The sequence below is a fragment of the Galeopterus variegatus genome, unplaced genomic scaffold, assembly GCF_000696425.1.
Source record: "Galeopterus variegatus unplaced genomic scaffold, G_variegatus-3.0.2 Scaffold6110, whole genome shotgun sequence".
NCBI classification, from domain to species: Eukaryota; Metazoa; Chordata; class Mammalia; order Dermoptera; family Cynocephalidae; genus Galeopterus; species Galeopterus variegatus.
In genome coordinates this window covers 2669-15572 of record NW_007732221.1, presented here as the reverse complement: position 1 = coordinate 15572, position 12904 = coordinate 2669, and the positions used below count along the sequence as shown (strand labels likewise).

Sequence of the window (12904 nt, the reverse complement as noted above, 5' to 3'; positions counted from 1 at the left end):
GGCAAGAAATGACTGCAAAGAGGCAGAAGCAAAGTTTTGGAGACGATGAAACAACATGACTGTGGTGGTGTTTAAATGACTGCATATACTTGCCAAAACTCATTATATTGCAAATTTTTTTTATGAAAACTATACTTCAATGCAGGTGACCAAAAAAGCTTTTTTAAAACACTTAAAGACATTGTGCAATACAAATGAATTTATTCAGAAATAGGGAAAAATGCATTGCTCATTCACGAGTTAGGCTGTGCCAAGTTTTAAAAAGGTATTAAGCTTGAAAAACATTTATTAAGTTCATGAAATATTCATTAACCCAATGCAATTCTTAGTACTATTCCTTCCTTTTATATCTGCCATCTGGCTCTTGAATGTTTCCTATTATCACACCAAGAGAAAGGAAGAGTTTATGTGAACAACAACAACAAAAAATTAGGAACCTTGAAAGTAAGTTTTCATAAAAGTAAATAATGAAATCTAAAGCCTTTTGGCAACAGACTTTTCAGAGACACAATGATAGTTTGGTTAAAACAAGGAGAAACAAGACAAAAAAACTCAAAAAACAAAGAAACCAATTACTCAACATTTCTGCCTATAAATGTTTAAAATGTCAGTTTTAGAATGAATTACAAAAAGACACTCTACCTAGCAAAACCAGCACCAGTGGTATCCAAACACCATGTTTTAAAAGCTATATACTTTTTAAAGGAAAACAACCATTTAAAAAATTAACTCCACTGTAAAAACTGAAGCTCAATTTGCTTTGAGGAAGGCACATGGTGACAGTGTTTCATTGGGTCACAAATGACAACCACAGAAGCAGCCCAATCTGCACAATAAAAACGGGCTGTCATCATGCTTCTCTCTGGTAATGCCCTACAGATGATATGCCTCAACTGTTTATGTTTTCCAAGATTACAAACTATTTTAAAGTACTGAACTGAGATACATATGTGTGTACATATCTTGCACAATTACATTTAAAAATTTATACATAATAAAAAAGCCACGAACATGCAACTGAAAGATGTTATGTCTGAAAAACACTGCTCAATTATTGTAATTATGCTTGGAATCAAGATTAAAGCCAGGGAGGTCAGACACTCGACATTCCAGGTAAAAGCTATTCCACAGTATTCAAAATTTCAAATCAACATCGTTGTTTTTATTATTACTATTTTTAGGGGGACAAACTGGCAAATATCTTGTTGTTTGAGGGAATGAGGTTAAAATGAAAATGACTTAAAGTCAAAAGGCTAAAGAAAAGTGGTAAAAGGAGAAAAACTAACAGATCCTAAAAAGCAAAACAATACTGTGAGATCAGAAACCTCAAAGAAATCAATCATAAAACCAAATGGAGATTAAAGTTAAGAGCCATGGACTAGCCTATTTCTCTGAAACAGGAAGAAATAACATCAAAGAGTAGAGGCTACACATATTGAGATTTTTTAAAAGTTCATGGAAGGATTCGTATTATCTTGATTCTATTTTTCTATAAACTTTTTGAAGTGCCCTCATGTGTTTGGAATTAGTGAGAAAATAAGCTGAAGACAGGCCTGTAATTCTTTGTGAAGGAAGACTGAAAATGAAGGTGTGGCAGAAATGGAGTAGAAAGACTGATCGGAGAGGTCAAGTTTTAGATTGACTAAAAGTGATAATTGAACAATAAATTCTGCAAGCTCAAGAGAGTAAAAACCCTAAATTTATTCTGGCACCAACCAGCACTATTATTTAGTTTTCTGAAGTAGTTCTCAGCATCCTGGGTTCAAGAATGAAAAGTGGATAGCAAGATTTACCTATGATTAGAAAATAGCAGATGATGGGCCGACCCTGTGGCTCACTCCAGAGAGTGCAGCGCTGGAAGCACAAGGAAGCGCTGCGGCGCTGGGAGCACAGAGGTCACGGGTTCGGATCCTACATAGGGATGGCCGGTGTGCTCACTGGCTGAGCGCAGTGCGGACAACACCAAGCCAAGGCTTATGATCCCCTTACTGGTCACAAAAAAAGAAAAAAAAAGAAAATAGCAGATGACAAGGAAGTCTACTTAGAAAAAACTGTTCAAGTAAGATCATGATGTCAAAAAAGGAAATGAAGCTGGGAGACTGAAAAACTTGGGGAAAATGAGAAGAGCTCCTATCAAGACTACTATGAAGATGAAAAGCATTGCAAAGAACCACTGATACCGCCATTATATAGTCAGATTTGTTACTCTGCAAAAATGTGATGAAATTTGAAAGAGGCCAGATCGTAAGAAAGGAAGCAAATAAAGAAGCCCACAAAATAATCCAAGCAATAACAGAGGAATACTGAAGTAGGGTGATGGGGGAAGGATAACTGAAGTATTTATAAGGGTAAACTTGTAAAACTATTAAAAATATGAGGTCCTGTCATGGACATCTTGGGTACATATTAATAGGAACTTTCATTCATTGAGATAATACCAAGTGAGTGTGTGAAATAAAGATTATGAATTCAGTTTGGGATATTCCCAAGAAAGAGGTGCAAATGGGGTTTAAAAATAAATGCCCAACAAGCAAATGAAATTCTTTTTTTTTTTTAAAAAGATGACCGGTTAGGGGATCTTAACCCTTGACTTCGTGTTGTCAGCACCACGCTCACCCAGTGAGCCAACTGGCCATCCCTATATGGGTTCCGAACCCGCGGCCTTGGTGTTATCAGCACCGCACTCTCCCAAGTGAGCCACGGGCCGGCCCCAAGCAAATGAAATTCTGACCAGAGGCATATGGGCTACAGATAAATATTTCGAAGTACTCTGTTTAAATAAGGCAAGTGAAAACCAATGATCAGAATCAAATTGTCCAGGAAGAAGTGTTCAGAATTTAACAAAGAACAAAGGAATAATCAAGTAAATGATATCATCAAGAGAAAAAAAGTGTCTAAAGGCAAGTAAAGATTTTGGAGGGATGGTCAACAATGTCAAACACAAGTTAGCTCCAAGACCATGAAACTAAATTTAAGCCACAGAATTAGCAATTAGATTCACTAGTGTAGTGTTAAGTGTCAAAATCTTTTAGGGCCAGCCCGTGGCTCACTTGGCAGAGTATGGTGCTGATAACACCAAGGCCACAGGTTCGGATCCCTACATAGGGATGGCCAGTTAGCTCACTTGGGAGAGCGTGGTACTGACAACACCAAGTCAAGGGTTAAGATCCTCTTACCAGTCATCTTTTGGGGGGAGAAAAAAAATCGAACTTTTAAAGGATTAGAGCAGTATTTACTTCAAAAGTAGAGCTGTAAATACATTTCTTCTTTAAATAAGTTTGACAGCAAAAAAGGATACAAGACAGTTACAAAGACACATAATAAAATATGCAACAGAAATATCACATCTACAAGTTCTGGTCAAGATGGTGGAATAGACAGTCCCCAACCGTCACTCTCCTACAAATCAACCAATTTGCAACTCTAAAAATGTAACATCAGCCAAGCTGGGGCTGCTGGAGCTCAGGGCAAGAGGAGGAGAGACCTACGGAGTTCGTGAAGGTGGGAGAAACCACGATGAGAATGAAAAACTGCTCTGAGGGCTTCAGGCCGTGGTCGCTTTAAGGCTGGAGCTGATGAGCTCATGGAGCAGGAGCCAGCAGAAGCTGCAGCTGTGCTCTTCAGATGGAGTTGCTTGGAGGCGGCAGGAGAGAAGAGGGTCTTGGTGGGCCCCAGGACAACAAGACCACTAATAGGGTTCCCATGGACCCACACAGGAGGGAGGAGCCAGAACAGCTGAAAAAGGAGAGCCATTCAGAGGCTGGTGAGTCATCGCAAGGGACCTGCGCAGGGCCTGTCCCATAGGAAGTGTTTGGAGCACAGGCGGTGGGGGAGATAGGCCCACCAGGAGAACATCAGGACACAGTAAGGACAGCTGACCCACCACCTAATCAGCAAAGGACCACTCAGAGGAGACTGGTCAGGAATGCAGAATTGCATGGGGTGCAGTTTGATGAAAAGACTCAGGCCCAGATCAGAGTTTCTACACAACTCAGATCCACCGGGTCTCTGGAGAGCTGGAAGTACCTATAAAGTCAACCATTAACCATTTGAGCTGCACAAAAAGCCTTCCCTAGGGAAACAGCAGCAAAGCAGCTATTTAGCTAAACCACACAGCTCAAGCCCTGGTTCCCACAGGAAGTTCCCCTGTTTTAGAAGTAAGCAAAGAACAAATTAGTTCCAGCCCAGGCACACCACTAGCGCCTTGGGGCCTGCATGGGAAATGGAGGCTTGGAGCTGGGGAATGGACCCCCCTCCCACAACCAGGCACACCATGCCAGCACCTCCGGGCCTACCTGGGAACCTGAGGCATGGACCCGAAGACCAGACACACCCCACAACTAGGCACACCGCCAGCACTAAGGAGCATGCCAAAAACATCACCTCCATGAGGGTGGTCCACCACAGCCACCACAATAACCACGGCTGCTGTGAAAGTGGCTAGACGCCACAACCACCATGCAGATGGTCTGCCCACCACTGTAGTGCATTGACAGGAGAGTCACCAGCTGACATAAAGAAGAGGATATCTCTCTCCACAAAGCCCATTTCAGAGTGACAGAAGAAGGATATGCTCTATGATAATATTGAGGGACCTGATCACACCTTCCAGCATTGGACAGATCATCTAGGCAACAAATCAACAGAGTAACCATTATTCCTTTATCTAGGGTAATTAGAGGAGGGAGAGATTGGACAAGGGGCATAAAGAATAATTACGATTTGTAACAATACATATGCTAGTAATAATGATTTGATCAACATATCTCAATGTTGAACCCCCAAAATATGTATAATCAGTTTTGATTAAAAAAAAATTGAAAAAAAAATTGAAAAATAAAATAAATCACATCTAAAAATGCATAATTTATCATTTACATGTGCTGTCATATGTATTATGCACATTGTATGTTTACATATACATATGTGTCTACATAAAATATGTAACATAATTTTAGGATTTTGAAGCTATTTAAGAGATTCAAACATATTTACTGATTTTGAAAAGAAAAGTCAAAGAACAAAGAAAAAGTACACTTCAAAAAATATTAAAGTCTACTATATGCCAGATATTGTTCTGGGTGCTGAAGACAGTAAGATTAAGACACTGTTCTTACCCTTAAGGAGCATAATGTGTAGTGGTGTTATTATTTAATTAAACATTGTTATTTTAACTTTTTAAGATTTCAATGCAATTAAATGAGTTTAATCCATATAAAGCACTCAGAACAGGGCCTGATACACAGTAAGCACTCACTATTAGCCATTATTATTATTATTAACAATGAATTTAAATCTCAAGTTCTTCGTAGGTACTGGTTAAGTCAAGTCACGGTTAAAAAAAGTTTCTTAGAAGATATAGGATGTGAGCTAGATCTTTAAGGAGTCAAGTATCTCATGTTCTCTTTTTTAGAGATCCCAACCATAATATAAGAATGCTGTGGGCAAGGAGCTTATTCTTTGTAACCAACAGAGTACAATTCTAGACAGATGCAGAGTAAATATATAATGAATAACTACTTCTCAGGTCTTCACCTTATTTGTGATGCTCAAATCTTAAAGGTACCGTTAATATAATTAGATAACTACATCATATTATGTAAATTTATCCCATGTTACACATATTTCAGTTGGAATCTGTGCCCTAATTATAAAAGTTAAACATATATGTTTAGTTCACTTAATCACCTAATAAAACGTTTTCATTATAGACTCTATTCATACGCCTAGAACATACCATTTTTTCCTCATAGGTAGGATCTGGTTCTTGAATTTCCTTTTGCTTTCCAGGTGATGCGTCATCAAATACTTCCTGGTAGGAAGAAAAAAATCATGAAATTGTTCTTCAAGAATAGTCAACACACCATTATAGACCAATTTCTACCCCAAACACATTCTAATTAATATAGCCCTGCCCCAAACTTCCTAGATACTTAAATGGCTGTCATCTAACCTGATAGGAAACCTGATAAGATAAAACTAAATATTATGGGGATAACGCCCTACTTAACCCACATATGTAAATGCTATGGCTATTGCTAAGATTAAAACACAAGATTATCTACATCATCCTAAAACAAAATTACTTTCAATACAAGTCATATGGGCAAATCTGTTTCTCTTTTTTCTGATAAAAATCATAAAACCATATGAAATGGCATGAAATGTCGAAAAAATTCCCTTTTTTTTATAAAATTGCAGTATCTATTGTGCTACCACACAAATGTACACACGGAAAGCAGCATTAGCCACTCTGATTTCCACTTTCTGGAATGTTACAAAAACTTTATCACGCAGACTATATTTAATACTCTTAACTACAGCCTGCTTCCTAAATTGGTAATAAAAATGCTATTCTTGTAAATGTATTCATTCTGTCATTCAAATGCCACAAACAACCAAAATCAACAACCTCTACACTGCAGAGTTCCACTCATCCATTTAAAACACTAACATAAGAATAGTTTGGGGCTGGCCTGTGGCTCACTTGGGAGAGTGTGGTGCTGATAACACCAAGGCCCAGGGTTCAGATCCCATATAGGGATGGTTGGTTAGCTCAATGGGTGAGCATGGTGCTGACAACACCAAGTCAAGGGTTAGGATCCCCTTACCAGTCATCTTTAAAAAAAAAAAAAAGAATAGTTTGTAAAAGTATAACACTCAGTAATGCTTGGCAGTACATACTATAATAGAGTTACTTGTGATTAAAAAGTTGAGGGGGAGGGAGCTGGTACAGTACTAGAATAAGGGGTCAAATGACCTAAATTCAACTCTAACTTCATTGCTAAGACTTTTTAAGGCACCTGTGTAGCCTTATGCTCATCATGAATCTCTGGTCTCTACATTTAAACATGACAAAGCCATCTACCTATTTCAGTTCACAAAACTCCTGCTGAAATACCATGAGAGGTCAAAATAAAATAGGCTTTCTAACAGTAGTCATTGTTTCTTCCACAGTTAAAAAAGAATTGGACTCCAGGCCTCTTGAGGTGACATAATTATTAGCATGTAGTGTCCCTGTCTATCAGTTTAGTCAATAGTGAGAGATAAGGATGAAGGAAGACAAGATCCACATTGCCAAAAATATAACAGTAACAAAAAAATGAGATTGCTCTCTTGATCTATCCATACCAAGCAAAAAGAAAAAAATTAACTGAATACATAGGAAGGCTAGCTAATATTTCTGAGAAAATCAGCTTTGTCAGAAAAAATTCATGAATGTAGGATTTATTTTCTGATTTTGGAAAAACCCACCTTAAATTCTACTTTCAAACAAGAAAAGGGCATTTAAAATCGTTTTTTCCAAATTAAGGATGAGATATATATTGTGCATGTGTGCTCAAACCTGGTTTTTATTAATCTCAGTGACTCTGAATTCATCAAAAAAAAACAAAAAGAAAGAAAGAAAGAAAACAGACTGAGGGTACCTTTATTTTAAAAGACAAAAACACACACTATAATATGAAGAGAAAAAAACCAAAACGAGTGATAATATGAACTGAGAGATAAAATTACTAATATTCCTATATTGAGAAGGTAAAAATAACTCACTAAGTCAGTCTTCAATAAACAAAATTGCCAAACAACTCTTTTGTAAGAACATGACCCGGCAAGATGTGTGGGAAAAAGCTAACTTTTGGAGCCAGACCTGAGTTCTATTACAAGCTCTATTTACCAGAAGATTCAATTTTCTCATCTGGCAAATGAAAATAATACCACTGATATTCATCTAGTAGTTATTATCACAACGATATTTTTATTTAACTTGAATTCAATTTTAATTTAAAAATAGCAATTCAGATCCAAAATATTTGATTTTAGACTTTAAATTACTCTGCTTTCTGATGTTTAAATGAGACCTACAGTGAGACATTTATTATCATTCCAAAGTTTGCACAGCAGATCCTTTTGAGAAAATGAAAAAAGCGAGGAACATCTCTTTGTATAGAAATGCGCATTTACACAAAATTTCAGTGTCACAGGTTTCCAAACCCCCCTATAGCCATGGAGCAGGAATGCAAGTTCAACAGCCTTGGTAATCCAAAAACCATTTGAAATCTTAAAGAGGAAAAAGGCAACATTGAATACATTTTAATTTGAAACAATTCTCAATCACTTAAAACTAGAGACTATCAGAGTTCCTAGTCCAGTAAAATCTACTCTCAGAAATAAAAATTCTTTCAAAGGTTAGTAACATAATGCTACTTCACCCTAGCTGACCAAATAAAACTACTGCGCCAGATGCCTCAATGGTAATTCTCCATCAAGGCTAATCTTTAGAGCAGTATTACTTTCATTCCGTCTAAGACTGGAAAAATCTCAGAAATCTTCAGGCTGCGACTATAAAATATCTCACAACAGGTCGAAGGCCAAGAATAAAAACTGGAAGGAGCAATCACTGTTCCCAGACATCACAAAGCCTGGGAGCATACCCAAGAGACCCGTCTGGCAGCTCCCCCATCTTTCCACCCCCTCAGTACGGTCACATTCCCTGACCAACCCAAAGCCCAGAAGGCTCGGCAGCGAGCGGTACCAGTACTTTTTTTAAAAAAAGCCAAGACCTAGCAAGAAGAAATGCGCAGGACAGAAAGCCAACCGATCGCCCCTGATTATCTAATTCATTCATCTACCCACCCACTCCCCCCCCCCCAAATTAGAAGGAGATCCAAGACAGCTGCTGCTGCCTTGGTCGCTTTCCTCCCTGTGGAACAGTGCCTGGGAAGGGCCTCCTCCTTTCCCTTCACAGAAACAGCTGAGCCCCGCTTATCCCCGCTGCGCACTCGGCAATCCAGCTCTCGCCATTGTTTCTGCCCAGAACAGATACCGCCCCCGCAAGGACCAAGATGAAGAAAAGAGCGCCCAAGCTCTTGGATGCACTGTTTTTAAGTATCTCCCCCACCCTGCCCGTCTATCCCACTCCTAAGGGGCATCCCCCTCATCCTTCCCCAAAGTTTGGTGGAAACTAAAACCTAGATTCAGAAATAGGAGAGGGGCTTATGGGAGCCGGGGGCGGGGAGATACATAAGTACCTCTCGGCCGCAGTAACCAAAACTATCTGTTTAATAAAAGCGTTGGAAAGATTCGCTAAAAAGGCAATTTAAATGTGAAGTGCCAGACACTCATTTGGGTCGGCTTGGGTGGGTTAACCACAAGGGCGCAGGGGTGGAGCATCATTTCAGACCCAAAGGGCCTGAAGCCGAGTTTGGTGCAGAGGGGTTAAGTACGGCTCTGCGTCTCGTCACTAAAATCAAGGCGAGGGAACCATCTCCTCCTTCCCGCTGCGCCCTCTCCCCACGCCACAAGCCGCCCTCACCTCCATCTCGGCGTCCGCGGGACCGGCGCTGGCCGCAGAGGGAGCCGCCTGAGCCGCGACGCCCTCGGGGCCGCCTTTGTTGCTCCCGCCGCTGGCGGCCGAGGCTGCGGGCTTGGAAGGCGCGCTCTCGGGAGGCGGGGGTGGCGGAGGCTCGGCCGCGGACGACATGATGTCCCGTCTGCGTCACCCAGAGGCCGGGCCGGCAGGGATGCAGCAGGAGGCCTAGGCCTGGGTGGCTACGTTGCAATGAGCTGATGGAGGAGCGAAAGACCCACCCGAATGCTCCCCCGTGCCGTGGCTCCGCAACGGGCCTGAGGCGGGCCCAGCAGCCACCCGCCCGTAGTCGTCCTCTTCCGCGGGCCCGGGTTCTACCGGCGCTTACCTCACGGCGGGAATCGTGTCAACGAAGGTGGGCGGGGCCAGCCGGGTCACTGAGGTCAGGGAAGGCGGGCTGATTTAGAAGAGGGCGGCGGGTTGGGGGAAGGGGAAAAGAAAGCGAAAGAGAGACGGCAGCGCGGAACTTGCTACGCCTCCTCCTCTTCTTCCTCAGCCAGATATCATCTAGCTCGCCAGCATCCAGGACAATTACCTACGCCACCGACCTTCAATTCTCGCGAGATTGAGAGTTGGTTCACTGGCTGGGTCCCCAGTTCGCATGCGCATTCTCCCCTTCTCGCCCTTAGCCACTCCTCCTTCGGATCGCTAGCGAGCGCTAGAGCGGCGAGTGGGCGGGGCTTCTAAGGAGAGCTCGGAGACGTAGGTTTGTGCGTCGACTCCTTGGCACCACGTGAGCGAAGTCGCACACACGTTTTTAACGACTCACTGTCCTGGCCGCTTTTTATGGGCTTAGCTGCGGTCGGAGGCGCTTCCTGAAACCGTGTCTAGGTCTTGAGCTGCCTACTTAAACTTGGAGGCCTATGCTGCCCTTAATACCTTTGCCGGGTCCGCCTACAGGCGTGACTCCAGGGGCTTGATGACGTTATGGTTACCCCAAGTGATGTCCCACTGTCTTGTTATACTAGAAAAAAAGTCCATTAGTGTGAGAGCGAAGTCGCACACACGTTTTTAACGACTCACTGTCCTGGCCGCTTTTTATGGGCTTAGCCGCGGTCGGAGGCGCTTCCTGAAACCGTGTCTAGGTCTTGAGCTGCCTACTTAAACTTGGAGGCCTATGCTGCCCTTAATACTTTTGCCGGGTCCGCCTAGAGGCGTGACTCCAAGGGCTTGATGACGTTATGGTTACCCCAAGTGATGTCCCACTGTCTTGTTATACTAGAAAAAAAGTCCATTAGTGTGATTTTTTTTTTTTTAGTTTTTGTATGTTAGCTATGTCAGTCATTTCTAGATACCCTCTATTTCCCATAGCTACAGAGATGATATTTCTCTTGAATTTATATGCTAAAAGCAATTAAGTGAGAAATATGAATAATCAATAGATAAGAAGACAGGCGGTGAGGTGTATTTTTTCCTCCTGGAGCATCAAACAAAATAAAAATGTACGTTCTTGATGGAGTTTGGATGTGTTGTCCCCTCCAAAACTCATGTGCAAATTTGATCCCCAATGTGGCAGTGTTGGAAACTGAGTCATGGGGGCAGATCCCTCCTGAGTGGATTAATGCTCTCTCTGGGAGGGGGGAGTAATGAGTGAGTTCTTGCTCTATTAGGTCCTGCAAAAGCTCATCGCTTAAAAAGATCCTGGGACCTTCTCTCTCTTGTTTTCTCTGGCCATGTGAGCCATGTGATCTGCTTGTACCTGCTGGCTGCCTGCCACTCCACCATGAGTAGAAGCAGCCTGAGGCCCGTGCCAGATGCAGCTGTCCCAGAATCTAAGCCAAATAAACCTCTTTTCTTTATAAATTACCTAGTTTCAGGTAATTCTGTTTTAGCAACACAAAACAGACTAATACAATTCTTTTCCATTGAGAAGTGTTAACAAGTAATCAGCATTAATTTTGTTGACTGCGTTAGGCTGTCTTCAATGCAGCCTAAGGGCTTTGTGCATCCACCTCCTACAAAATTTGAGCACATTGTATTCTACTTTATAACAAATCTGCATACTGCAGTAGATTGTTATCTGCCCCAACAGGATCTTATTCATCTTTTTTTAAATTTCCCATGTCCAGTATTCTATCAATGTTTACTGAATAAAGGAAGCACTTTTCAAGAGTTGAACTTTGAGTTAACTGGTTGGTTTTGTTGAATCTCAAACAAAAGATCTGCTTTGAATATATATCCTGCAAACTTTTTAACTAATTGAATGAAAATTCTTTAACTGAGATCTGAAAAAATGTCCCTTAGACCATTAGAAATGCTGTGTCTAAAACAGTAAGGAAATGCCTATGGATATATGCAAAGATAAATACAATGATGTTCATCGTGGTCTTCATATGTGACTGCATAAAGCTAACAATAGGCTAAGGGTCCAACATTTAAAGTGAGACTTTAAAACTTATTTAAAACTTATTATACACCCAAAAAATGTACTATTAAACTTGAACAACCATTAATGTAGAAAAATGTTCATTATAAAGCGTTAACTGAAAGAAGTTTTTAACAGTTCAGAAATGTAGATAAAAGTTTGGAAGCATATTCATAAGAGTATTAAAAGTGATATGGCTGGTGTGTATTTTATAATTCTTTTTTCATGACTAATTTTCTAAAAAGATCTTCAGAACTTATTCATACAACATAACTGAAACTTTGTACCCTTTGACTAAAATCTCTCCATTTTGAGAAAGCTTATTTCTAATTTTAAAAAATGTTCATTCACCAAAAAAAGATTGTGTGGAAGGGTAAGAAAGTAATGTCTAACATGATACCTGACATATAAACATTCAATAAATACTTATTGAATAAATATTTATTTAACCTTTACATTGTTGAGTAGAAAGAATATAACATTTATTCAGTATTCAGAATATTTCTTCACTCTCTACAGTTTTAGATAGAAATCTTGGGTCCTAGTTTGGAAACCCTAAAATGGAAGGCTTTTAAGTCTGATAACTATTTTTTTAAAAAAGCAGTAAATAGCACGGAAAACAATACACATAAATTAATTAATTTTGCCTCCAAAATGGTAATTGTTTTTTAACATGTTCACTTATATGTGAGTTTCTTTTATGAGCATGTGAAATCTGTATTAGAATCTTGGGGAAAATTTTAGAGGAAAGGTACTTAGAAGAAGCTGGAAAGAGGAGACAGAATGTTTGAATTCACTAACCTAACATAAGGGACAGAGAAAAAGATTTTGGGTACAGTCTAGAACCAGAGAGGGAAAGGCAAGAGGAGCTGCAGAAAAGGCAGGATGCCTGGAATGACTGTGGGGGGCAGATTGCAGTACATACATGGCGGCAAAATCATAAAAGCCTGTTTTTCTTCAAAGTCTGAAGGCTAAAACTAACAGCTAGTTCTGGAATTGATAGCCTGATACAGAATTAGTGTAGTGGTAAGAGAGTAGGCAGGAGTCAGGCAAGCCCAGATTCCAATGCAGGCTCGAGATCTTAGTAGCTGTGTGAGTAAAGGCAAGTTATCTAACCTCTTTGAAATCAGTTTTCTCATCTTTTTCTTATATTATCCCATCTTTATATGAGA

At 40.5% G+C, this 12904-nt stretch overlaps 1 protein-coding gene across 1 annotated transcript in view; it reads right to left on the bottom strand.

Moving 5' to 3' along the window:
• SMARCA5 (SWI/SNF related, matrix associated, actin dependent regulator of chromatin, subfamily a, member 5) overlaps positions 1–9928 on the bottom strand; it is a 49373-nt gene extending 39445 nt beyond the window's left edge. The window contains exons 1-2 of the mRNA XM_008590452.1: positions 9314–9928; positions 5738–5812 (exon numbers count right to left, since the gene is read on the bottom strand). Of these exons, the coding sequence (XP_008588674.1) occupies positions 5738–5812; positions 9314–9481 (243 nt within the window). The 5' untranslated portion in view covers positions 9482–9928. The remainder of the gene's footprint in view (positions 1–5737; positions 5813–9313) is intronic.
• Positions 9929–12904: the final 2976 nt, after the last annotated feature.